The sequence below is a fragment of the Glycine soja genome, chromosome 9 (genome assembly GCF_004193775.1).
Source record: "Glycine soja cultivar W05 chromosome 9, ASM419377v2, whole genome shotgun sequence".
Taxonomy (NCBI): domain Eukaryota; kingdom Viridiplantae; phylum Streptophyta; class Magnoliopsida; order Fabales; family Fabaceae; genus Glycine; species Glycine soja.
Genome location: NC_041010.1, coordinates 40472246 through 40498838, shown reverse-complemented (window position 1 = coordinate 40498838; position 26593 = coordinate 40472246). Strand labels below are relative to the sequence as shown.

General features: G+C 36.2%; 3 protein-coding genes across 3 annotated transcripts; 2 read left to right on the top strand and 1 right to left on the bottom strand.

The window, feature by feature from the left end:
• The first annotated feature begins 974 nt into the window (after positions 1-974).
• LOC114368902 (RNA polymerase I-specific transcription initiation factor RRN3-like) lies at positions 975-9555 on the top strand. The gene is made up of 16 exons (XM_028326186.1): positions 975-1179; positions 1303-1430; positions 1533-1616; positions 1730-1801; positions 1903-1974; positions 2068-2304; positions 2741-2851; positions 2933-3043; positions 5856-5981; positions 6100-6168; positions 6265-6371; positions 7601-7684; positions 7800-7887; positions 8183-8302; positions 8497-8681; positions 8798-9555. The coding sequence occupies exons 2-16, from the start codon at positions 1317-1319 to the stop codon at positions 9102-9104; spliced, it is 1887 nt and encodes a 628-aa protein (XP_028181987.1). The 5' UTR covers positions 975-1179; positions 1303-1316; the 3' UTR covers positions 9105-9555.
• Positions 9556-11178: 1623 nt separating this feature from the next.
• Positions 11179-17712, bottom strand: LOC114368901 (trafficking protein particle complex subunit 11-like). The gene is made up of 8 exons (XM_028326185.1): positions 17185-17712; positions 16735-16911; positions 16504-16627; positions 16023-16103; positions 15227-15568; positions 14123-14289; positions 13215-14041; positions 11179-12905 (listed from the first exon to the last, which is right to left on the bottom strand). The coding sequence occupies exons 1-8, from the start codon at positions 17550-17552 to the stop codon at positions 11419-11421; spliced, it is 3573 nt and encodes a 1190-aa protein (XP_028181986.1). The 5' UTR covers positions 17553-17712; the 3' UTR covers positions 11179-11418.
• Positions 17713-21925: 4213 nt separating this feature from the next.
• On the top strand, positions 21926-25806 carry LOC114368900 (3-hydroxy-3-methylglutaryl-coenzyme A reductase 1-like). Its single transcript, XM_028326184.1, has 4 exons — positions 21926-23137; positions 23922-24103; positions 24199-24545; positions 25022-25806. Exons 1-4 carry the CDS (start codon positions 22128-22130, stop codon positions 25262-25264), a joined length of 1782 nt encoding a protein of 593 aa, XP_028181985.1. The 5' UTR covers positions 21926-22127; the 3' UTR covers positions 25265-25806.
• The last annotated feature ends 787 nt before the right edge of the window (positions 25807-26593 follow it).

Below are 26593 nucleotides of genomic sequence, written 5' to 3'. Positions count from 1 at the left end.
ACTAGCCAACCTATTATACGTGGCAACTAAATTTAAAATTTAAAATAAAAATAATTCCTTATATTAATTTTCTCATGTGGAAAATTAAAAATATTTTTAAAAATTATGATATTTAACATCAACATGTATCAAATATATATGTCCAATATGTGTGGAATATGTAAAAGTGTAGACATGGCTTCAAATTGGCAAGGAAATCTCCGTTTTCTCAAGCGTACAGAGAATCAAAACAGAGATTTCACTGAAGAATTTATATTCCTCATTCATTTGATTATCTATTTATTTTATCATAATTTTACATATTAAAAATTATCATTGAGGCTACCAAAAAATATAGTTGGAGTGAGAAAAATATATACAACAAAACCCGATTGTATTGTACATTAAACAAATCACAAATGTACAAATGAAATCATGTTTTCATTACATAACAAAATGGTATTTCTATTGTATATATTATTTTTTACCCCATCTATATACAACGGAACATAATTAGTATACAACAAAATCATATTTCTGTGGCAAGGATTTATTTTCACACCAAATGTATACTGAAAACACAATTTCACCTGTAATTTTATCAATAAAATTGTGGTTCCATTTTGTAAATTACTTGCACCACCACTTAATCCAACATTAATATAATTTTGGATCTGGGTGGGGGTGGGGTGTGCGTGACGATTTTGGATCTGGGGTGTGTGTGCAGCGGTGCTGGAGGGTGAGTGTGGGGCGGTGCAGTAAGGTGATGCGAGTGAGAAAAATGTAAGGGGAAGGGGTGTGGGGATTTGGTGAGTTGGCAAAGGGGGGTTTCACAAGTGTGAGGTGAGAATAGCAACCCCCGATTCATGAAAGTCCAACTTAGGCCTAAAATCGTGCGAGGTCGACAACGGGCTCATTAGACTGAAAGGGCCCAACCCATAAGAAATTGAAGGAAAAAAAAAACAAAGAGGATGCGTATATAAACGACGCGTTTCCCTTTGCTGAAGACCCTCGTTGCTGTTCCCTCTTCGTAGCCGCAATTGCTCTTCCTTCGCGAAGAAGAGGTAACAGCATCTGACACCAGCGCCAGTTACCGTTTTCCACGCGCTTTCTTCCTTCTCGAAACGCCGTCGTTTGGCTACCACACATATATTTAGCATCACTGCTTCGAACCTTCTTTTTCTCACCGACGCAGTTTCCGTAAGCGTTCTCCGTTTAGTTCATATCTGCGCTTTTGCCGTTATTATTTATTAGCTTATTTCTAAGTGCTTTTCGTTTACGCTTTACGATTTCTCTTTTTTTGTTTTTTGTTGCGTGTGTTAGGGTTTTAAGGAAGCATGGGAAAGGTTCAGGTGAGTGACAAGGAAGAATTCTCTCAAATGGAGAACAACGATTTCAGTGATTCGCAGTTAGTTCATCACTTCAGAGGTGTGCTTGTTGCAGTGACAACGGTAAGCTATTCTAGAAAAGAAAAATTGCCACGAGTTTTGCTCAATTTGATGTTGATGTTTCCTATTGTCGAAGAAAATATAATTTGGATTGTTGCGGCTCAGGGTGATCGAGAGAATTACGATGAGCTCGTTGGTTATTTGCACCCGAAGAAGCATCTTAATCCTGATGAGGTTGCTATACTTGTGGTAGGTTCTTAATTTAAAGTTCATAATGAAGTGCAATGTTGCATTGATATATTGAGCTTAAATTTAAGCCACCGTGCTGACCATTATACTTTTATTATATCTCATGGTTGCAGACAACTTTGAAGGCGCTTTCTGGAGCAGTGTCCTATATAGATTCTGTTCATCATGAATCCCTGCTCTTTGCTGTAAGATTTTTTTTACGGTGGATGTGTTTGAGACTTCAAATTTATTTCTCTATGGTTGGTGATTTAAGGATATGATTGATTTTGATAATTTTTTTGTCCAGGTTTCGAGAATGAGCCTCTGGAATTGTGGAATTGATATTATGGATGCACTGCTGGAACTCATCATATCTTTGGTACGTGATCATTTTGCATCACCCCTGGATTTGTAATTATGGAGCCAATGGTGAATTTTTTGTTAAGTTTGCTGCCAATATATTTTTCTGCAGGCTGTTTCCAATGGAAAATATATCGATTGGTGTTTGGAGATGCTTGTGAAAAATTTTGTGCCGCCTTTTTACCTCTTAGATTCTCTGAGACAGGAGAACGGAATTGACAGAAAAAATAAAGTTCTGTCACGGGTACATGCAGCATTGAAAGAAATAGCTGATTTGGTGCCTCTTGCACCCTTGCGACTATCTCCAATAGTTATCCAGAAAATGCCGAGTGTCTTCAGTAAGGAAACTGTGAGTTCATACAACTTTCTCTGGATACTTTAAATGAGTTTGATGTATCAATCAGCTTGATGCCAATTGTCATTATACATTTTTTGCTTGTCAATTTACATTCAGTATCTTAGCTGTTCACTATTTCCACTTGTTTTTGATATATGTCTAATGTATGGGCATTGTTTACCTCTATGTTATGCATTATGCAGGATCTGTTAAGACTCCATTTCCTTGGCCTTGAATTATTTTATATAACAGACAATAGATACCATTTTTTTTTTTACTTTTTAGTATGCATTTTGGTTTTGATATTTTATGTAGAAACTTTATTTTGTTGATGTGGAGAGAGCTGATATTCAGTTTTCTACTTTTGGGTATTGCTAACTTATTTATCAAAGAGAAATATATTTAACTGTAATCTTTTAATCAGAGTTCCCTTTTTTGTTGCCTGTAGGAGATTGTCATGTATGTCGAGAATATGTTGAGGCTGGAGAGTGGTGCACTTGGAGAAACTGTTGGTTCTACCATGCTGCCTGCTCTTGTGGATAGGTTGCTAGAGTTGGATGTAAGTTAATCCTTGAACTTTTTGTCAAAGAAAAATTGGGTCCTTTGGCCAATAATATAGTTCCTATTAAACTGGTTGTAGGTGGAAATTGGATGGGATGGAATCCTGCAAGAAGATGCTAAAGGCATATTTGAAATGGAGTTAGAAGATGTTACTGAATTTACTGATGAGGATGAGAATTGTGATAGTATGGTATGCATCTTATTATGTATTTAAATTTCATGTTGTGGTCTAATGATGGAATGGTACTTTGAAAATGAAGATGTGCTCCTTGTTAAATTGAAGATAGAAATTTGTTTGAAGGCGAAAAAGCTCTTATTCCTGTCCTTGGTGCTCGGTATTGCTTGTCTGATTTGTGTTCTTCTATACATTTTATGTGTGTTGTGAAGTTGGTTAATCTTTGTTCCTTCTCTGCACACTGTTTCCTGAAATGATAATTGCTTATTTGTTAGAACCAGACCGATTTGGCTGGTACAACTAGGAACTGGTCAAAGACTGGTTTGATCAACCCTCTAAACTAGCCTGGCAAAGAACTGGTGTAAAATCGGTTCCCTGCAAAAAAAATTAAGTGAATAACTCATTATAGTATTCTAGCCCAACATTGATGATTGGTAATTATATCACTTGTATTTATTTAGTTTCTAACAGTAGATGCTCATGGATTTTTTTGTTTAATATTACTTGACATATTATAAACTAAATAATATTATTTAATTATTACCGTATCAACCTTGGTTCAATCCCGATTAGACCATTGACAAAAAAAACCTTGGAGAAATGTTAAAGCTTGAGTGTAATTTTGGAAAAGGTTCAAGAGGGCTAACATAAATGAGAAGGAAAAGGTTGGAAGATCTGAGTTTAGTTGAAATACAAGTCTCCGTCTAACATAGGTGCATTTTTGTCGGAGCATATGTAAGTTTATAAGGCTGTGGAAGTAGCCATTAGCCTATGAAAATACAAAGGGCCTTATTGTGGTATTTGCCTGTTTCAGGCTAGCTTGCCAAGCTAAGTTGTACTTAGGCTTGGCTTAATCTGGCCATGGTTGAGGTTGAGCAGCTTTATGAAGTGGAAAAACTTCGTACATTGAGTTCAGGTACTTGATTGTTCATATGATAAGTGGAAGTGAGCTTGTTTTTTTGCATTGATGAGTACTATTCAAACAATTTCGTTATGTCTGGCTAATGTCATAATTGCAAGAATTTCTTCTGTCAAAATTGATCTTATACATTTTAATCAGTACGATATTGGAGGTTATTATGTTCTGATGCAGATGTCTGGATCTTTTTGATTTATTGAGCTTTACATTTTTTGTCAATGTTTACACCAGTAAGCATTTTCACTCATCCTTCTCAGCAGGGAGTGTGGCAGAATTTTTCAATTGAGTTCAGTTGGTAAATATTTCCTTGTGACCTCGTGTCGGTCCATCAACTGAACTGGGTATGTTTCCTAAGTTAATTCTGGTGACTGGTGCGTGTTCTCCATCTGTAGTCATAGGTGCCTGCATTAGGTTGCTAAGTGTATCTAGTTTGCCTTTGACTATATTGCATTAGGTTGCCAAGTGAATCTAGTTTGCCTTTGAGGTGAGCCAACCTATGGCATTGAGTATTTGTTGGCTGTTATCCATCCGTTTACATTCAAGAATAAAATTCTTGTAACAAATTCAATGGCTGAAAGTGTCCATGCATTGTGCTTTCATTGGCATGGTTGATGTGGCAAACAAATAGTGACTGAAATTGTCTGGGTCATTGGGGTATCATACATGAAAATTGACAAGATCAAATTAAGGGACTGTAGCATGTCATGGTAGAAGTTATATGGTAAAAGCAAATGTGACAACCAAGCCAGAATAATGGACAATCAAAATAACAGTACATTTAGTTTTTTCAGTCAAAACCACAGAACCAAACCAAAACAGAAAGATTCTAACTTAACTATGAAATTGGCCGAAACAAAAAAAGAAGATAACAGAAATTAATAAGCAAGTAGACGATACTATATTATAGCACAGGAGAAAGTGTACAGAAAACCAAAATAAAAATCAATAGAAAAAGATTCGTTGACGGGACAGATCTTTACACACAGTAAAGCAAAGTGTTTAGATGCCTGGCAGCAGCTATCTTGTTTCTCTTGCATAACTTGATCTGTATCCTTGTTGCTACTGTCTTTTATTATACTGTAACCTGATGATTTTTATGACTTGGGCTTTGTCAAGTCCACTGCCATTAACAAGGAGCTTGCATGGAGCTCCATCACTGTGAAGAAAGCTCCCTCAAGTTGCCTGAGGTGCTCCTTATATCTAATCTCTTCTCTTGCCTCTTTTTGAACTTGTATGTGCATCTTCTGGCTGTAACTCCACCGATGTCACAACTAACTGAATCCAAAAACAGCTATACCTATAGGCCGAAAGGAGTAATAGTTTCCCTTGGGTAGTGGAGTGTGAAATAATCTGTTTAGATTTTCCTTTTAGATGACTGAATTGTTTGGATAACATCTATGAATTTGAGTAAAATAGTCTCCTTATTTGATTTCTTATCAACTGTAGTCACCTGAACTTGAGATTTACTCTCGGTTTAAGGTGCAACCTACAGTTTTGAGGACCATGATCTGATGATTCTAAAAGGAAGGTTAAACCTCTAAATAGATTGATTGGTAATGCTAGACCTTGCTGGTGGTCTAATGCTTTCTTAATTGGCTATGCAGTGCACACCTTTATGCAAGTGGTTTGAATATTTTGTTACAAAATATTGTTGGTAGCAAGCTTCTTGATGATTAATATGACTAATTAACTGTTATGTATATAGGGTTAGTGTTTATCTCTATGTTTATTCATTATGCAATGCTAGTTATTCGGGGAGTTTAAGTTATCTTCTTTGCTGATCATGAATATTTATATATTAAATTATATGCTGTATATTTTGAGTTTTCTGCTTATATTTCCCATGACTAATGAATAATGATCATTGTATTTTTCTAATAATTATCATGATTTTTGGTGGTTTTACAGCTTTCGTCAGAGTTGTTAAATAGGAAAAATTTGCAAGGCAACTTGGTGGTTGAGAAATTAGATAGCCTAATGGTGCTGGCATTTTTGCATCTTGAATCCTGTCAAAACAGTGGCCGTTTGGCTGAGGTAATCCCATCTATTAAGCATAAAATTACACACATAATTGCACACATGAGGGCACACAACATATTTTAAAAGTGCATCAACAAGACTTCATAATATTCTAACTGTTATCTTTGATTAGGTATTCAATACCCTACTGGCTTCATTTCAGAGAACTGTATTAAATGCGTACAAGTCAAAATTTACCCAGGTACTGTTTCCCTAATCATTACTGTTTCTATTATGTTTCTTGCTGGTACTGTTTCTGTGAAATGTGTTCTCATTAGTGGTGTTTATTTTGTTGCAGTTTGTGATGTTCTATGCATGTGCACTGGACCCTGAAGGATGTGGTGTGAAATTTGCGATGGTTCTTGCAGATATGTTTGGAGGTGATGCTAATCCCCCTATTACTAGGTAATTTTTTATTGTTGTGTTAAAAATTTATAGGCTTAAATACCTTTTTAGTCCTTGCAATTTAACATTTGTTTCCGTCCTTGCAAAATTATTTTTGTGTTCTTAGTCCTTGCAAATTATGTTTGTTTTGTTTTTCGTCCTTATAGCGATTTTTTCACTGTTCAAAGCGCTATCTAAAGTGCTTTAAGCACTAAAAGCAAAACATAGTTTGCAAGGACTAAAAATAAAAAAAATAATTTTGCAAGGATGAAAAGAAAAAAAGTGCTAAATTGCAAGGACTAAAATGATATTTAAACCAAAATTATAATTCTCCTGAATCCTAATCGACAATGGTAAATAAAATATATAGGTGGAATGGTCTTATGTATACAGTAGTCACACCTAGCATTATTGATTTTTACTGCCTTAATGTTTTCTTCCATCTGATCACGTCTGTAACTTGGCCATCAATAATTGTTGAGTTACAGCAACTAGCGTGAATTAAATGATCTGTTATATTGCTTGATACTACTGTGTCAAAATGGTGGACTTAGTAGCTGCAACTTAATTCTGTTGTAAAATGATTTCTGCTACTTATCTTGAAATGCTGTTTGATGGTAAAAAAAACTGGACTGGAATGAAAGCTTCATGCAGTGCATGAAATGATGTATTTTCAAATGTAAATATATGTTTTTTTCAATCAATTTCAAATGTAACTTCTGGCTTTGGTAATTGTCTTCATTCGCTAAAATGATTTTGCAAGGATGAAAAGAAAAAAAGTGCTAAATTGCAAGGACTAAAATGATATTTAAACCAAAATTATAATTCTCCTGAATCCTAATCGACAATGGTAAATAAAATATATAGGTGGAATGGTCTTATGTATACAGTAGTCACACCTAGCATTATTGATTTTTACTGCCTTAATGTTTTCTTCCATCTGATCACGTCTGTAACTTGGCCATCAATAATTGTTGAGTTACAGCAACTAGCGTGAATTAAATGATCTGTTATATTGCTTGATACTACTGTGTCAAAATGGTGGACTTAGTAGCTGCAACTTAATTCTGTTGTAAAATGATTTCTGCTACTTATCTTGAAATGCTGTTTGATGGTAAAAAAAACTGGACTGGAATGAAAGCTTCATGCAGTGCATGAAATGATGTATTTTCAAATGTAAATATATGTTTTTTTCAATCAATTTCAAATGTAACTTCTGGCTTTGGTAATTGTCTTCATTCGCTCTGCAGGATGAGTGCTGTTGCTTATCTGGCTAGTTATTTGACTCGTGCAAAGTTCCTTTCAGCTGCATTGGTCACTAGCATCATACAAAGGTTTGGAAACATTTTGAATGCCCACTGTTCATTTAATGACCAAATAAGTTTTATTTTGTAAGAAAATATGTCAAATTTTATAAATTGATTTTATGATCTTTGGTTGAAATTTCAGCTTGGTTGATTGGTGTTATGCTTATTGCAAGTTCCGTGATTTTGACATGAACCCACGAGCACATCAAGTTTTTTATTCTGGCTGCCAGGTGAGCCTTGTCACATTTTTAATTGGTGATTTGGGGGTGGGGATAGGGGACTGTAAATGTGATGCCTTTTTATTAATTCTGACTAGGGAATGCAAGTATGCAACTACTTTTGAACATCACCCCATCACCATTTATTTTGATTGATTATTCATGGACCAATTCAACAATATAATTAATTAATTTGGGGCTGTCTTAAACCTGGTGGAAACACTGTTATTTCTATAAACTGCAAAAAATGACTATTTTTTCTTGCAGAATTTTGATTTTGTCTGTTATGTTTTTTTTGTGTGAGCAGGCCATCATGTATATTATGTGTTTTCGCATGAGATCTTTGATGGATGTTCCTAGGCTTAAGTTGCAGCTGCTTAATATGCCCATGGAGGCAATCTTGAAACATAAATTGAGTCCCTTGAAGGTAAGGAATTTTTTACAACCGTCATGCTTAGTTGTCGGATTTTGCTTATAAAATGATGGGGGGACTGTATTCACGTCCTCCTGATATTTTTGAGGTGGTGAAGACTGGCACCTTGTTTGAACTTTTCCTATTTCAACGTTGTGCTGCTTTGTCTTAAACAGAACTTTGGAGATTGATATAAACTTTTCTGCCAGGTGTGTTTGCCCACTGTAGTAGTGGAATTTCTTAGACAGGCAAAGGCTGCTCAACTTTTCATGGCATCAGAGTCATTTGTTTTCGATGATATGCTTGAGTCTGATCTTTCCAAGGCTTTTGGCGGGATGGATAGACTTGACATGTTTTTCCCATTTGATCCATGTTTGTTGAAGAGAAGTGAAAGGTTAGTATTATTGAACCAAGTTTATCTGATTTGATATTAACATTTTATTGAGTTAAATTTTATGCTTACGTTGCTTTTTGTTCTCCACTCCGACTCTCAATGTGGACTGTCTCCAGCTACATAAGGCCACATTTTGTTCGCTGGTCAAAAATCAGAACTACATATGATGACGATGACGACAATGATGAAGTCAGTGATAGTGGCAGTGAATTATCAGATGATGATTTTATTGACAGGAACGCCAAGGATATGATTGACGATGATATGATGGTGAGCGTTGAAGGCGCTGATTTTAACCCTGACTTGAACAAAATGTCTATTACTCCCAGAAAATCTTTTAAACATGGGTTTGAGACACCGTTGAATCAATGTACGCGAATGCCAGCAAGAATCAGACCGTCCACTAGTCCGGAGTCTCTGTGATACCTATCTGCTTGTGATGATCTCTTTACATAAAATAGGAAATCTGTCGATCTTTCAGTGTTCATGCCAGGAACTAATCAGCATAGTGGTGTCCTATAAAATAGGGCATTGATATTTTTGGGATTTGAGTCCTATACAACGAGGGGAGTTACTTAAAAGGAAAGTGTGGAATTATAGCCGTTAATTTAAGTGGTTCTGCACATTGGAGGAGCAGAGTCAAATTCGTAATGTTCATATAGTATCATTTTTTTATTCACACCTTGTACTGTGTTAGTGAGTAGGAGCCGCAAACCCTAAGATTCGTTCCCTGCTATATTGTAAGTATAATTTATGTTGAGGATACGCTACATTAGATGAAATACAGTATTTTGTTGAGTTGGAGGACAAAAGAGGTGTGTGTATAGTCTATTTTTTTCGTGCGAAGTCTGAATTCCACCGTGGGTTGTGTACAGTATTCGAATATAATTCCTAAATGCATTGAAGCTCTTGTGGTCGAATGCATATGATTAAACTTGGATTGATGAAAAAGAGATTAAATGAATTAGAATAAAATAAAAATGGAAGAAAAGAAATGGGTAATAAGTTGATATATTTTGCTTGCATTTAAACCTTTCGATAACATTTTTCTTTTTGACAAAACCCTTTTGTTAACATTTATTTGTATGACTGGAAACATAAAATTTTCAAAATGTTCATATGTAATTATAATGTTTTTGTTTAAACCGTTTCAATGGAGTAATTTAATTTTTAGAGAATTTAAATTTTGTGCAAAATTTAAACAAGCTATAAACAAGTTTGTTTACTTATGCCGAATATAATACAAACTTTTAGAATCCAGAATCTGTTAAGAACCAACATTGCATCAAGGTTATTAACTCCCCTGATATTCATTAAGCAAAGTTGCTGGGTCCAGCTAATGGACGAGCTTTTTGCTGAAATCTTTATTATGCCATTGGTCAATTTTTTCTTTCTGGATTTGGATAGAACAACAGAATTCTTTGTCAGGAGGTTGTCTAGTTTGAGGTTGATGAGAAGATTGAGTTTCTTCTTCCACCTCATCGGACCATAACTTTTGATGACCTTTTATCCAACAAGGAGGCAACCCAAAAGGCTTTATTCATCACTATTAGTGACTAGTGCTACTCAAAAGAACTAAATGGTGAGGTGAGGGTCTATTCTCGTTAGAAGAGTCCTTCACGGTCTTTGCCTCAGATTAGTTTTACAGAGAAACAAATAAGAACTTAAGATCACAACTTAACTTGAGCAATCTCATATTAATAAATCTATATTCAATAAAAAAAATGTTACTACTCATGTCTATAGTTTTATATAAAATGTAATCAATACCTCTATTAATGAAATTAAAACATAGTTATGAATTATAATTTTATTCTATCACTATTTTTCTGTTGACTCAATTTGGACAATTAATAGTAAGTTAAAAAGTATTATTTTAGTAGCAAGTATAATTTGCTAATGCACTAAAACTATTTTAAAAAAACAGTTGGATGTATGTTATCAAATGTTTGTGAATGTATATCCACTGTTATTTAGGAAGGAGTATGTTAACAAATTATAATTATAATTTTATTAAAATATATCTAAAGTGTAACTCGCTAACATTCTCCCTAAAAAAAACCAGTCAATATGCGTTAACAAGTCCATATGGGACAGGATATATTAATATATACAACAAAAGCAATGACCAACTAAATGCAAAACATCAAAAGGTCATAAATTAAGCTGTCAACGATGTAATGTTATGCGTGTGTCATCTATCTACCGGCGTTATCATAATACCAAAAGATAACCATAAATGGAGGGCTAACACCAAACTCTAACATTCCTTTCAACACACTCTAATATTAGAATTTATTAAAAATTATAAAATCATGATTCATTTAATAAGATGTAGAGCACACAAAAGTTTGTAATTTTCAATAAAAACAATAAATTTCAGTTAATAAAGAATGTATTAAAAAAATGTTAGAAAATATGTTGGCAATATTTCTCAACCACGGTATTTAGGGTAAATATGTGCACAATTCTTTACAAAAATCCAGCACCAAAAACATTTAAAGCAAAAAAAATTACATTTAGAATATTATAGAATCAAAAGTGTATTGCTGTATAGCTAATGAAGAACATGCTATCCTAACCCAGTCAATGATAAACTAGTAAAAAGGAAACCAAAACAGATCATGATGGAGCTTTTCCATGTAAAATATGAAGTTCACCCCACCCCAAAACTCAGGGGAACGGGTGTTACAAGGAAGGGGAAAAATTTGAATAAGAATTGACGGTTTACAAGGATCTATTCATTAGCAACTGACTCCACCCTAGAGTTAGTTGAGACTGCAGCCTTGAAATGAGGCTTGGAAGGGAAAACAAAAACAGAGTTTGAAGAATTTGAAGGCTGATATGCTGCTGAGTATCTCACTGAAGTCATGGAAAATTTAGGTAACTGTTGCATGTCTGAGACAAGTGGGACAAGTTTGTAGCTGAGAATGTGCTCAGATTTTGGAAGAACATATATTGTGTCATTATGATACCCAGACAATACAAAACTCTGTGCGTCCGCAAGTGAGTATTTGATTTCTTGCAGCAATTGTGTTTGGTTTGAAATTCTAATATTATACGTGAAGGGATCTCCCACGATGGCATAAGGGGGGCATTCAAAACTCACAATCAATGGAGGTGACTCCACGTTCACATCTGGCAGATTTTGTTTAGTCACAACCCAAGGCAATGTTGAAGTAGAAGCAGATTGCTCTTCAACCCCAAAGTCTCTTCTCCATCTCAAACACACGGTTCCTAGTTTGAGCTTGGAAATGTTCATATCAGAACCTACTGAGAATACCTTCTTGAACTCCTCCCCAGGAACAAGAAGTGAGGGGTTTGAAAGCTCCTCAGTTCCATGTTGAATGGAGCACACCCTTTCATCATCATCCTCTACTTCTATGGAAATGGATTTTATCCTCAATGGCAACTCAGTGCTGTTCTTTGCACTAACAATGAGCACATTTTTTTGATTCAAGGGCAGTGATTCTGACTGATCAGACTCTGAGGCTTGCTTGTTCTTAGAGAGTAACAATGGGTCTCGTCTGAATGGCATCAAATAATGGTGCTTAAGAACAATAGCAGTGAGCCCTTCAATTTGCAAATTCTTGTGTACGTGGACCATCTGTGCATTTAATTCGGTACTAAATGGAGTATAACCCAAAGATACATATAGCATAATAGGTTTAGGTCGGTACCACTTGATTTCTAATTTGCATGACCAGGAAGCTCCATTTTTAAGAATGGGAACGGAAATTAATCCAAATGATTGCTGTATTTTCTTTATTTTGTCAGAATCTAATTGAGAATCATCTTCTCCTTCTGGTCCAGATATACCAAGCAACTGGACATGATGACTATCCAGAGCATATGGCTCAGAGTCTCTTGGACTAAACAAGCCACCCCCCTTCACATCCACAAGATTGATCTTCAATTCACCTGAGTAGACATCATGTCCTTTGGAGACCAATGTTACAGGTACCAAGAAAACTTCTCCCACTAGTGCAGGACCAGAGGCACCAAGATGCAGATCCACCTGTGGATCTGGTTCCAAAACTTGGGTGGACTTCTGACCAGATAACACGAGTATTGGATCATTTATTGGTACAGTTTGTACATGATCCTCCAATGTCCAAAGAGGTAAACTATCCAGTGAAGCAGGGCTTTCAGCTCTGCAGCAGATTGCCAAGTGTGATCCAATTTTTGCAATAACAGATAGGCATTCAAGTTTTCCACTTTGATCTGGAAAATCATATAATGAACCCAAATTACAATCAACATAATATATATATATATATATATATATATATATATATATATATATATATATATATATATATATGAAAAATCATCCCATTGTTAGCCACAGAGAGCATCATAAACAACAGAAATTAAGGATCACAAGATATTGGTGTAGGGTGTATCAGATAATATAGAATGTTCGACATGTAACATGCCTAGGTTATTTGCTTATAGAAATATTTGAGGGTGCAGTGAATAAACCTGATAGCAAAATAGGAAAGTGAAGTTTGTCAAGAGTATCTGACTTACCAGATTGGATGTCATAGGTCAACCTTAGCCATTTGTTTGATTCAAGTGAAAGAGAAGGTTCTGCCTCGGTTCGATGCTGTTGAATTCCATTACTAACTTCTACTGATTGAGGTTTTTGGGCATTTGTAATGAAGAAATTACAATTAGATTGGTTGAACTGGATTTCTAATCGATCAATCTCAACAGTATGGGGTAAGTGGGAAAGAAGTGATACTGTAATCAAAGTTGATGCCCCAGGCTTGATTGTCTGTTCGTGGAAAGCAACTGAAGCAAGCATCACCAACCTAAGAGGACTAACAAGATCAACCTCAAGTTGAAGTGATTCATCTCCCATGATCTTGAGATTACCGGGGTGTTCATTTGTTTCCTTTCCTGAAGCTCCACTGACAAGCTCAAAAACCTCATTCTGTACAATTTCTCTTTGCAGTAGATTTGCAGGACCAGCTGGACCAATGTCTCTCTGGACACCAGTATCAGATGATATTGGCAGCGCAGCCATTTCAAGGGAATACTCCACAAAATCTTTAATAGTACCATTTTTCCTGGCGCATTCTCGCAAATATCCCAAGACATCCCATAATAAAGTTACCCATCCCTCTTTTCTGTATAGGCTAGCTATACTATCAAAAGTCTTTTTTGCATTACTGATATCACCTTCAGCAAAATATTCTCTGGACATCTGGAATCCACAAAAAGAGCTCATCCTCTGAATATTCATACTGTTGTAGGATTCATAAGCTTTTTTAAGAAGAGCAATAATTTCAAGTGAATCTCGGAACCTTTTTCCTTCAGAAACGGCGTAGCAGATGAATTCTTCATCAGTGAGACTGCACGTTAAATGAAAACAATGATTTAAAAGATGATAAATATCAAAATGTGAACTTATTTACCACTCAATTAAGACTTACGGTAGCATATCAACATCATCTCCTTGCTCAAGTAATCGGGCAAATTGGCCCACATACACTGAAGGAACTACTGAATCAGCAACATTATCAATCTCATCGGAAGTTTCTGACATTGAGATTGCAAGTTCCAGTGCTGATCTCTTCTCACTCAAGTAGTGAGCTGCTAACTGTTTCAGAGATGAATATGGTTACCCATGGAAGTTTCTAGAAAAAACACATGAACTGATTTAGCATGCACAAACAGATAAGGATAAACTATTAGATTCTAATAGAAGCATACACAAGCCCATTGCAAACATATAAATGTGAGGGCAGTGTTACCACAGCAAAAAGAGGAGCTGTTTCTTTCCTAGATTTGAACTTGTGAACTCCAAGTCACAACAAAGTAGCAACCTTACGGTTGTGTTAAGTTGCACTTATTATCATTTGGGAACAAAAAATCAAACCAGTATGATTAAACAAGGTAATTAGATAAATGTTTCAACATGACTTGGCAGTTTCTTTCCTAGGTGGCAACACTGCCAAGTAAAAAGTCAGGTGCCATAATTAAAAGCTACAAAACATTGAGGAAAAAGGATTGGTGTTCTAAAGTAATGTAAATGAGTAAATGAAAAATAAGTGCAGCAAAGGTTAGACGGACATAGGGGAGAGGGAATGAATTAAGAGAAAGTAGGATATAGCAGGTACTAAGAATATTGTAAAAACTCACCTAAGGTGATGAAGATATTTCAATTAAAAAGAGAGGGAAGACTGTAGAACTGTTGAGATGTTCCACACTAATTAGGAACAAAGATTTGAACAATCCTCCTCCCTTGATATAGCTTATGGGGATGAGTTAGGCCTAGTCTATTTCTAGTATGATGTGTCAAATTTTATCCAGTCTTAGTGTTGGACTACCTGCAAATGTTCAGTTCTACAAACTTTATGCTTTATTAGTCAATCTTGGGCATGAGGGGTGTGTTAAGATGTCTTACATTGATTAGAAATATGGCCAAAAGAATGCCTCCTTATAAGGGTCGAGATCTAACAAAAGTGGTACAGTCATTTCCCTTTCTCAACATACAAAGTACAATACAAATAAGATAGTTAAAGACAAGTGCTCACTTGGTAGTAATAAGCAGAATAATATTCCCACTCGGACAGAGGTTTGGATGAATTGCCTAGGACAATAGGTGAAATGCCTTGAGTTATTTTTGAACTTGTCTCCAACAATTCACCGAATACCAAAAACTGCCTACTCATCCACTCCCAGTGAAGAAATATTCCATCTGGTGCACCAACAAGCCTTTTATATGCATTCTTGTGCTGGCGAAACCACGTCACTGCTTCCATAACCTTCCCACTGTGCAGTAACAAGGTTGATATTTTGAAATGCAAATGTTCAGATATGGATTTTATCTCAACTAAGCGTTGCACTGCTGGCAACCTTGTTGTCACCCCAACAATCTGTGTAGTGTAACAAACAGAAAACGCACATTACAAAACCTTTTTGGATACAGAACTAGTAAACACACAAACATGTAAAAGATAGCACACATGCAACTTTATTCAATCATTGTGGAAATCATAGAAGAGACAATGTAAGACTTTTTGAGTCCAAGAAAAATTAAAGAAAATTCATTTTATAATTTTATAATGAAAATTAAACATGTGTACAACTATAAAAATCAGTTGCAACAGATGCACTTGGTGGATGTGAAAATTTTCTACTTACAAGGCTCTGACTTAAAAGAGAAAAATATTAGGAACAATGATAAGTTTCCTTTTATTAGTTAACTCAACCAATAGATGGAGGGAAGGCTTACAACAACAATAATAGCATTTTCACTCTAGGGATATACCATGAATGGTGAAACAAAATTAAAAAAAGTAAACACAAACTAATAGCAACCACACATACCTCTCGCAGTGTATGATAGGCCTCCTCATAAAATTTCAGTGCTTCAGTCCAGTCACTTCGGAATTCTGCATATACAGCAACCTAGCAATTCATGGCATCTAAATAAATAATGCACAATTTTTATTTTGATAAAAACATAAACAACGCAACCTCACAAGTCCCCGAACAACAAATGGCACAAGAAAGTCAACAGAAGAAAAAAGAAAAAATCCGCTATCATAGAGCATGATCAATGTAATTCCAGTCGCCACTACTATTTTTTATTTTTCATAAAAACAGCTACTTTGAAACATTGTTATAAAAAAATGGTTTGAGATCGCAATTTAGGCACAACTTTGAGGTTTTGACTAACTGCGACCACAATTTCTGCTCCATCAGCTGCATTTGCTCGCAATTTCCCACAATGCCAAGTTAAGATCGCAATTTAAAACCTTGCTTATAAACATGAAACAAACCGAAGAGGGAAGAAAATTATTCATACTTTGAAGCAGTAGCGAACAATCAACTCAACCGAGCTAACATTCTTCTTCTCAATCCGCTGCTTAATCCTCCTCCCTTCTTCTCTATAATACGTGCCAGCTAATTCAGAAAACGTACTCGCCAGCCTGCACCCAGAAACGACAGCACCGTTGATTATAGTGAGAAAATCAACACAACAAAATAGTGGAGAAAAAAAAGAGAGAGAGAGAGAGAGTGAGTGCAATGTGCATGCCTGTGAAGAGACTGTTTGAGATCCGCAGTGTCGTTCGGGTTCAAAACGACGACGTGTTTGGCATCCACTTCCGCTCGCTTCCGCAAGGCAATCATTCTATCTTCGCTGATCTCATCCGCATTGTTCTGAACGACGACAACCACCGCGAACTTGATGTTCCTCCCGCGGATCACAGTCCTGAAAACAGAACAAGAGAAAAAAAAAATCAAGTGAATCTTTCATTCATACATAATTATGAAAATGGTCGCAACCAAACGTCGTTTGCCACAAGTGGTTCGGGTTTAATCCCGGGCTTGGACAGAGAGTCACAACTGGAGGTGTCATTTTAACCCAAAACAGGCCGAGTCTAGAAGTCAGTATCTTAAATGAATCTCAATATCTAAGAGGGATTAGTTTATCCAAAAAATAAAAAGTGAAGAGGAGTGAGTGAGTGAGAAAGAGAGAGGATACTTGATGGAATCAAGATCGGAGCATAGTTGGAGCCAGTGGGCTGGGTCGCCGAGGAGGTGGTGGGAGGGAAAGAGGGCGGCGAGGACGGAGGGGAGTTTGGTGCGGTGTTTGAGCAGCCAATCGCGTTTGAGAATGCCGGCGGCGATGATGGGGGAGGGTGAGGTGGCAGCAGTTGAATCAGAGGGGTCTGTGTTTTTCTTCTTGTTGTTGAAGAGGTTGATTTTGGAGAAATCGGGGAGGGCGAGGGTGTTGATGGGAGGCTGCGCCGATAGGAAGTGGGTGGAGATCAGAGGGTGGAGCTCCGGGCACCCCACCAGAGACGCTAGCGTCACCGGCGGAGTGCGCAACTCTTCCGGGTACTCTTCCATCGGATCTGATCTGATCTGACCTGACTCACTTGTGAATTAGGATTTTCACTGCTCTTTCCCTTTGTAACTGATAACACAACAGCCCATATGCACCCTTCATTCACTTGCGATCAACCATGGACACAATGATATTAAAAGAAAAATGAGAAATGTCTTCACACTCTAATACACACTTTTTAAGATACCAAAGGTGATGCACTCACGCTGTCAAAGGTTTCACAGAGTTACCGCATAAGTTTCTTCAATATTAAAATAAAAATAATTATTATTTTAAAATAATTTAAATAATAATTTGTGATTGAAATTATTTTATATTACTCGTCGATATTAAACCCTTTTTTCAATATATTCTTTCTAATTAATTAAAATTCATTGTAATTACAAAAAATATTGATATGACATCTTATTAAATAATTGTCTCGTGAGAGATAGATCTCTTTTTAAATTTTTTATTATAAAAAAAAAATTACAACCAACATCATCTCTCCTCCCACATTTTTCATTATAAAAAGAAAATTACAACCAATATTAGATGGGTGATAGAAGAGTGTAACACTTTTCTTAAGAAAATATTAAGTATATGAGGGTTTTTTTTTTCTTAAGTAAATTACCAGTTTTGTCCTCGAAGTGTGACATGTTAAATTAGTGCCTCAAAAAGGAAAATTAGTTAATAGGTCCCTGAAAATACATTTTTTTATGATTAAAAGGGGCTCCCTAAAACTAAATTTTGTTGGTTAAGTTAATCTATCTATTAGAGTTCGTTAATAACAACGTCAGTTAATGAAGATTATAACATAAAATGGCATATTGGAACATTGTCTCTTTTCTAGCTGGCGTTCCATGACTTATACCAGAACTAATTCGAAACTGAAATGATGTTTTGGGAAGTTGATGGAACGTTGACATCCATTTCCATTTTTATCATCCCTCAGCTATGTGAGTGAAGAGGAAATCAAACATTGCTGAGCATAGTTGTGGTGTGAATAGGACTGTACATGTATATTGGGTATAAAAAAATCAATTTGACCCAAACCAAATCGATTAAGGTTTTAATCCAAATATTTGATCTATTTTATCATATGAACAAAATTAGTTAATCAAATGAATCTTACTTAATATTTCAAAATGAATCGATTTTGATTCAATTTCACAACGAATTAATTTTGAATCAATTTTTAAATTTAATTTGGTTTCATAAACCATTTTTTTTCTTATTTTGATTGTTTCCACTCAAATCTTTTTCATAAAGTCCTTTTCATCCTAGGTTCATTTTCACTCATCAATAAACAACTTACATTTTTTCATAAAGTGTTTCGTTTTCATTCTATTTTACTTTCATCTCACAACATAAAATATATCACAAATTTTTCACAAAGGGAAATCTTACCAAAGTTACAATTCTACCTATGGTATTGCAACAGGAGAGTAAGCATTGAAATCTTAGTCTATGGTGATGCAACAGATTAGGGATAATCAGCAACAAGGAGCAAAATTTGAAGTGAAAATACTGTGTACAATGTACTTGTTTGTACAATTCAAAAACAACAATGAACTAGAATAAAAACTTGGGTCAACTGTTACAAAGTAGAGACACATAGATCTTTGTATACTACCTCTTTTTCCATTGAATTGACCCACTCAAACATCTAATTTACAGACCCAGAAGGGAAGCATCTCTAGCTTTTCCATGTATAGAAATAAAACATGCAAGGTAATCTCATAAATGAAACATCTAACTCATTCAATCGGTAAATGTAATTTTATAAGAAAGAAAAACATATTTTAGTTGAGTTTAATTTATTATATTAGTGTTTAATTCGAATAATCTGTGTTTGCTTTAGAAAAATTGTTAAATCTTGTTGACTTTAGGACGAAAAGGAATTACCACAACAATTAGTTGATAATCATGATTAAATTGTGAACAAATACCACTGAACTTAAGAAAAGAGAGACATTGAAAGGATTAAAAGAGTAAATTACAATCATTATTGGTGATTTGCTTTTATTACATTGGACACTCTTATTTTTTTGAACCTATAAAAAATATTATAATTATTGGTTTTTCGTTGGAGCGGCGGAGCGGGGTGCGGGACTTCACGTCGGAGCGAAAGGAGATGCAGGCGACAACGTCGGAGAAGGAGGAGATGGTGGCGGCGGGTGGGCGTGCCATGAAGGAGTGAGGGGGTGTGGAGTAGATAATCGCACTACCACAGGATTCCTCAGATCCTTGCTCTTTCGACTAAAGGTTGAGACTTTCTTCCACCCAATGAAAATTTATTGCAAAAAAAAATAAAGCTTTGGCTCAATGGAAAGTAATAATGGTTGTGTGTTTCTTCAGAATTTTGTATAATTGATTTTGGTGTGTGGTGCAAGCCGTGTCTTGTTTTTCGTATAACTTGTCGCGGAAAAAACAAAGCTTCGGGTCAATGAAAAAACAAGTTTTTTTGTACTCTTGGTTTCTATAAAAAAAAAAAAGGCTTAATTATCGGGAACAATTAGATGAAAACACAACTATAAAGCCATCATATAAACATAATAATACCACGAAATCACCATTGTGAGTAAATACAACAAGTGTGAACTGTTGCCGGATAATTATCGTGAAGTTTTCTGAATTTCCTGTTAATATTCTTCATCTCTTGTTTTCTGGCATCAAATGTTTAAATGCTGTTTGTTTTTAAGCCATCATTGCTATAACAATGCTTGCTCAATCACAATTATTATCTAGAATAATTAGAAGAAAGCACAAATTTCACTTAACATATTCATTTTGTCCTATGCCAAAGCATTTTTCAGGTTTCTATTTTTTCAATAGTTTCCATACTGCATAGCAAATTGGACTTTGCAGCTTGCACTTTGCACACTACTTTTCCCTTGTTTTTTTAAAGAGAATAAAATATTTTGTCAAAAATATAATAAAATAGATAATTAATACTTAAATACTACAATTTCTATAATCAAAGTCTTTAAATAAAAATAATTAATTTAATATTAAATATTATATTATATATATTTAAAATATTAGCATTAAAAAAAAAACAAAGGGGGCTTCCCATGTAAGTAGGTCTACCCCTGTTTGCAGAAATGACCATGCCAATATAGAATTGCCATCAATGAATATTAGGATAAGCAGTATCATGATATAGTGATTCAGGAAGCAAAATTGAAATATTATTACTATTTTCAATAATATTAAATTGGAATTCACAAAAATAATCATGCCAATATCAATGAATATTATTACACGAAACAGTATCATGATAAAGTATTCATTCACGAAAAAAAGTATCGTTGGATCTTAATTGAGATTTTTTATTTTTGGAAAGATGAGCTCAGGAATAACAAAGAGATAGGACATCTCAACAATGTTGGCACCTCGTATCTAACTATCATAAGCACCCCTGAGAATTATAATAATACCAAAAAAGATGAAAAAATAGGAAAGCATGGGGGACAACAACGAAACCCATGCCAAAAAAGGTACATCATGAAAGATTCACTTATTAAACTTGAAGAATTAAAAGAGATAAATTTAGAAACTATTTTAAAAGCTTCCAAAACCAAATTTGAATCGCACTCCAACCACAGTTTGGACCAACCTACATGGTGGGCATGCTCAATAGCTAGAACAACTGAAAGCAATTAAGCATGAAGGACAGATTTCACACCAAATCACCCAAATAATGTGTGTAAGGGTCTAGACTAGCACCTCTTGCAAACCAACACTGATGATCCAACCAAATTAAGCATATTAACCATAGAAAAGAGAGGCATGCAATTTAGCAAATTGGTTATTAGTATACTTATACACTTTTTTCTTATTTCGTTTTTCACTCTATTGTTTCATATATCTTTATTACATTATTTAACTTTTCTATTTTTTTATTCGTACATTTTAAAAATAGGGTCACATTTATAAATTTCTGAAAATGATGCGTCAATAATGAATACCACGTGCTAGATAACAGGGATAGTGGGAGAGAAAAGACGAAAATTATATAATAAAATAATAACGAATAATAGATAAAAGAAAAAATAATAGTAAATATTAATATATGAGAAATGTTGGCAGCATTTTTAAACACTCTTTCAGATATTTTCTTTATAATCTATTAGAATTTAAAGAAAAGTAATCGTTTGGGTAGATTTTATTTTTCATTTAATATTATTTTTCTGATTTTTATTAAGTGAGAAATAAAACATGTTAAAATTAATAATTTAAATCATAGAATAGTTTGGTATTTCTGGTAATAAAATATGTGGAGTAACGAAATGAAGACATGTGTTACTATGATAAATTTGTTTACCAAATCGCGCGGAGAATAAAAAAGGAAACAAGTGTTGCACGCACTCCGCGTGGGCAACGGTGCTGCGCGGCAACCCCTATCTCTCTTTCTATAAAAAACCTTGTAATTTCTCGCTCTTCCTTTCAACTCCAAATTCCAACGGATATCCACTTCCTCTTCTTCTCTTCCCATTTCCCTTCCAATCTCCTAATTTCTCTTCAGCTTCTGGGTTCTCCATTTTCCTTCGTCTTCTGCATCTGCATTCCGTAGATTCAGTTCTCGTCGGAAAATGGACGTTCGCCGAAGACCCATTCCTCCCTCCGGCGATCGCCGACAAACCCAGAAGCTGAAGAACACCGCCACCACCGATTCGCAGACTCTTCTGCCTCTCTACCTCACCAACGCCCTCTTCTTCGCGGTGTTCTTCTCCGTGGCCTACTTCCTCCTCCACCGCTGGCGCGAGAAGATCCGCACCGCCACTCCCCTCCACGCCGTCACCCCCGCCGAGACCGCCGCCATCGTCTCCCTCGTCGCCTCCGCCGTCTATCTCCTCGGCTTCTTCGGCGTCGCCTCCCGCGCCTCCCTCGACGAGCTCTCCGACGACGAGATCATCCTCAAGGAAGACTCCCGCGCCCCGGGCCCGTGCGCCGCGGCGCTGTCGGACTCCTGCTCACTCCCCAACAACAAAATCCAAGACCAATTCCCTCTGCCACCCAGGGCTGTCCACAGTTTGGCGAAGGAAAAACAACATATTCCTTCGCCACCACAAGTGGACAGTCCTGTCTCTGTCTCAGTCTCGGTCTCTTCCTCCTCGGACGACGAGGACGAGGAGATCGTGCAAGCCGTAGTGTCGGGCTCCATCCCGTCCTACTCACTCGAGTCGCGGCTCGGTGACACCCGTCGGGCCGCCACCATCCGCCACGAGGTGGTGCAGAGACTGACTTCCCGATCCCTGTCAGGTTTACCTCTGGAAGGTTTCAACTACGACTCGATATTGGGGCAGTGCTGCGAGATGCCGATAGGGTTCGTGCAGATCCCCGTGGGAGTAGCGGGGCCATTATTGTTGGATGGAAAAGAATTCACCGTGCCCATGGCCACCACTGAAGGGTGTCTGGTTGCGAGCACCAACAGAGGTTGCAAAGCTATATACGTCTCCGGTGGGGCCTCCTCGGTGTTGCTTAGGGATGGTATGACCAGAGCACCCGTTGTTCGGTTTCCCTCCGCCCAGCGCGCCGCGCAGTTGAAATTCTTCTTGGAGGATCCTCTCAACTTCGATTCTCTTGCTGTCGTTTTCAATAAGTATTCTTCTTCTCTGTTTCTCCAACGCTTTTTAGGACACTTTTTTTATTTTTTTTTAATTTCGTTTTCATGTTTCTTTCAAAACGTTTTTTTTTAAGAGTTAAGTTGCGAATGCGATGTTCTACGTCGGTATTGCCAAAACCACGGACTAATAGCTCTGGTGTGAATAATGAATATGACCACCAATGATTGTGATGTGGTTAGGGAAAAAATATAGCAAGTAAAGGGATTTTTGTCTTAAAGATAATTCCCTCTCAACTTTGGTGAAAATTCTTTTTAATTGTTTTTGGTAGTTTTCTTTTGTTATGAGTTCTGTTATCAAGGTTTCACTCTGTCGTGTGAAGATTAGGAAAGGATAGTAAGTGATGGAATATTAATTGTTACTTTAAAATTTTTAATCTTTTTGCGATTTGTTGATAAAATATTTTAGGGGCAAGCTGTGTTGGTTTAAAGTTGGCTGAGAGAGTGTTTGGTAACACATTGAGAATCCACATTCACTGTAAAATCGCACTGAAATCAACCCAAAAGCAACTATTTGTTACTTCAAGAAACCACCTTGAGTGCAAATCAAGGTGTTACCAAACACGCTATGAATTTTAGCCGTGTCTTGGTGATTTTGACAGGAATGTGCTACATTTATTTTATTTTATTTTTCGTGTTGATTGTAGGATTTTCTTGGAATTACCTGTGTTGAAATGTTATGGCTTTTGTTTTTTCAAGAATTTTTGCTTGTAATAATTACTACAGGTTTCTTAATGTGCTATCGTTTAATGGATATGAGCAGGTCAAGCAGATTTGCCAGGTTGCAGAATATTCAGTGTGCTATTGCGGGCAAGAATTTGTACATGAGATTCCGATGCAGCACTGGTGATGCAATGGGGATGAACATGGTGTCAAAAGGTGTTCAAAATGTCCTTGATTTTCTTCAGAGTGACTTCCCTGACATGGATGTTATTGGAATTTCTGGTAAACACTACCATCTGATGTTTCTTTACTAGAATTTTCTTTGCTATGGTTCAAAGCAGTTGCTGAAATTGGCATACCCTGTTGCTTTGCGCCAGGAAATTTCTGTTCGGACAAGAAAGCTGCAGCCGTGAATTGGATTGAAGGGCGTGGCAAGTCTGTGGTGTGTGAGGCCATAATTAAGGAGGATGTGGTGAAGAAGGTGTTGAAGACCAGTGTGGAGGCCATGGTCAAGCTTAACATGCTCAAAAACCTTACGGGTTCAGCCATGGCTGGTGCTCTTGGTGGGTTCAATGCTCATGCTAGCAATATTGTGTCTGCTATCTACATTGCCACTGGTCAGGATCCTGCCCAGAATGTGGAGAGTTCTCACTGCATCACCATGATGGAAGCTATCAATGATGGCAAGGACCTTCATGTTTCCGTGACCATGCCCTCCATTGAGGTACCCACTGTTTCTCTGATCTTAAATGGTGTTGTCCTTTTTAGGTAGAGTATTGTTCATATTTTATGTAGTGGATATTTGTCTGAATTAGTAGATGCAAGTGCAAGTTGTAGTCCCATTACACATATAAGCACGCCTTGCACGTTGTTGTATTGACACATGATCAAGGTAATGGGCTGGTGGTTGGTCCTTCGACTATCTCTGGACCTTGCATTTAACTCCTAGAAGAAGATATCATCAAAATCTAAGATTCAGTGCCCTCAATATTTATGTGAAATTGGTTTTACCTCAAAATTGATTCTTTCATTGTAATTGTTCTATGTCTGCATTCTGTTTTTCTCTCCTTGGATGGTGAAAGGAAAGCATTTATTTCTTTGCAGTGAGTATTGTACATGGCATACTTATCCACCATGTGTTGATATTTCTTTGGGAATGAATTCAACCTAACCTGTTTTATTCTTAATATAATTTCTCAGGTTGGTACTGTTGGAGGTGGCACACAACTCGCATCTCAGTCAGCATGTCTTAATTTACTTGGTGTCAAGGGTGCCAACAAAGAATCTCCGGGTGCAAATTCTAGGCTACTGGCCACCATTGTAGCCGGTTCAGTCCTCGCCGGGGAGCTATCGCTCATGTCTGCTATTGCAGCTGGACAACTTGTTAAGAGCCACATGAAATACAACAGATCTAGCAGGGATATATCTACAATTGTCCAATGAACTGGCCACAGTACACTTAAACTTGTGTCAGAGACTAATATTCTAATAAGCAAACCATCAGATAAAGACATAAATAACGAGAAAAAAATTGGTATTGATGATGGTGGGGGTAAAAGATAAAGTGATGGTTGGCATCTTCCATGGGCAAATCCAGCTCCCCAGAAGCGTGGGGTTGGTTGGCATTCATTGAATATCTGCTTCGTGTGAGGCATTTTCTCTTATGGAGATTGTACAGAGGTACTTGAATTAGAGGGTGGAGGTAAACAGGAGCCACACTTTTGGGATTAGAGTTTCTCTTTGTTTTCCAAAAAAAAAAAAAAAAATCATTTTGTGTTGTGTGTTATCCTCTTGTTTAAGGCTACTGCTTCAATAATGTGGTACTTTAGAGGGCAGTGTTTTTACGTGTTGTAATCTCCATCTTGTTGATTTGTAATTGTAGCTAGAGATGTCTCCAATTAGGATGTAGAGTTGTTAATAATAACAGTCTCTGGTTGCTCAACATTTTTCCTTCGTCTCTAATTACGTCTTTTTGGCGGTTGGTATATTGTGTGGATCTTGTTACATTGGTACCGTCCTTTTGAATTCTGATAGTTGGCATGTTTTTCGGATCTTGTTACATTGGTCTAACTTTCATACACGTGAAAAATATGCAAGACATTTCTTTTTGTGGTTGAAAAGCTGTGTGGACTGTATAGTGGCATTTGTGGAGGTGAATAAAAGTAAATTCTTAAAATTTCATTTTTTTTAATAGTGATTTGAAAATGGTTTTTGAAGTTTTTGTAAGAAAAGAAAATGAGAGTACGAAATTGGTTTCTAATTTCTTTTCTAAGGATTTTTTTCGAAGATCCGGTTGAATCATGTAAAGTTTTGTTTACATAATGCGTTGTTCTTATATGTTATCGGAGATAAATTGTCTTGACATTCAAGGAGGATGGTATCTGAATTTTGTAATAAAAAGTAAATGTTTATTATTTTTACACAAAAGTATTCTTTAAAAGAAAAGAAAAAGAAATAAATAAATTATATAAATATTTTTACACAAATTAAAAAAATAATGTTATAAAAATTTAAAAATGAAATTCAAACATTTCTCTTCTACTTCATGTTAATTTAAGCAAAAAGTATTTACTATTTTCTATTAGATCCCACAAAAATAGTTTTTATAGTTCTCTCTCGAAAAATAATTAGCAAATGAATGCTAAGAACAGTTCATGAGAACTCTCCCAGATAGACCTCCTTTAGATCTTGGCACCTCACTGTTAGAAGATGTGAGGAGTTGTAGCTTTCCTCGCTTAGTGAGTTATGCACTTATGCTTGTTGTTTATGGTT

Bases quoted from the DNA above. Each gene is read 5' to 3' on its own strand.
- LOC114368902 (XM_028326186.1), top strand. From the start codon at position 1,317: ATGGGAAAGGTTCAGGTGAGTGACAAGGAAGAATTCTCTCAAATGGAG. The intron at 1,802-1,902 runs GTAAGATTTTTT...TTTTTTGTCCAG, and splicing joins ATGAATCCCTGCTCTTTGCT to GTTTCGAGAATGAGCCTCTG. The intron at 3,044-5,855 runs GTATGCATCTTA...GTGGTTTTACAG, and splicing joins ATGAGAATTGTGATAGTATG to CTTTCGTCAGAGTTGTTAAA.
- LOC114368901 (XM_028326185.1), bottom strand. From the start codon at position 17,552: ATGGAAGAGTACCCGGAAGAGTTGCGCACTCCGCCGGTGACGCTAGCG. The intron at 16,912-17,184 runs GTATCCTCTCTC...TTCTGTTTTCAG, and splicing joins TCCGATCTTGATTCCATCAA to GACTGTGATCCGCGGGAGGA. The intron at 14,290-15,226 runs GTGAGCACTTGT...TCTCTGAAACAG, and splicing joins ATTCTGCTTATTACTACCAA to TTAGCAGCTCACTACTTGAG.
- LOC114368900 (XM_028326184.1), top strand. From the start codon at position 22,128: ATGGACGTTCGCCGAAGACCCATTCCTCCCTCCGGCGATCGCCGACAA. The intron at 23,138-23,921 runs GTATTCTTCTTC...GGATATGAGCAG, and splicing joins CTTGCTGTCGTTTTCAATAA to GTCAAGCAGATTTGCCAGGT. The intron at 24,104-24,198 runs GTAAACACTACC...GCTTTGCGCCAG, and splicing joins GGATGTTATTGGAATTTCTG to GAAATTTCTGTTCGGACAAG.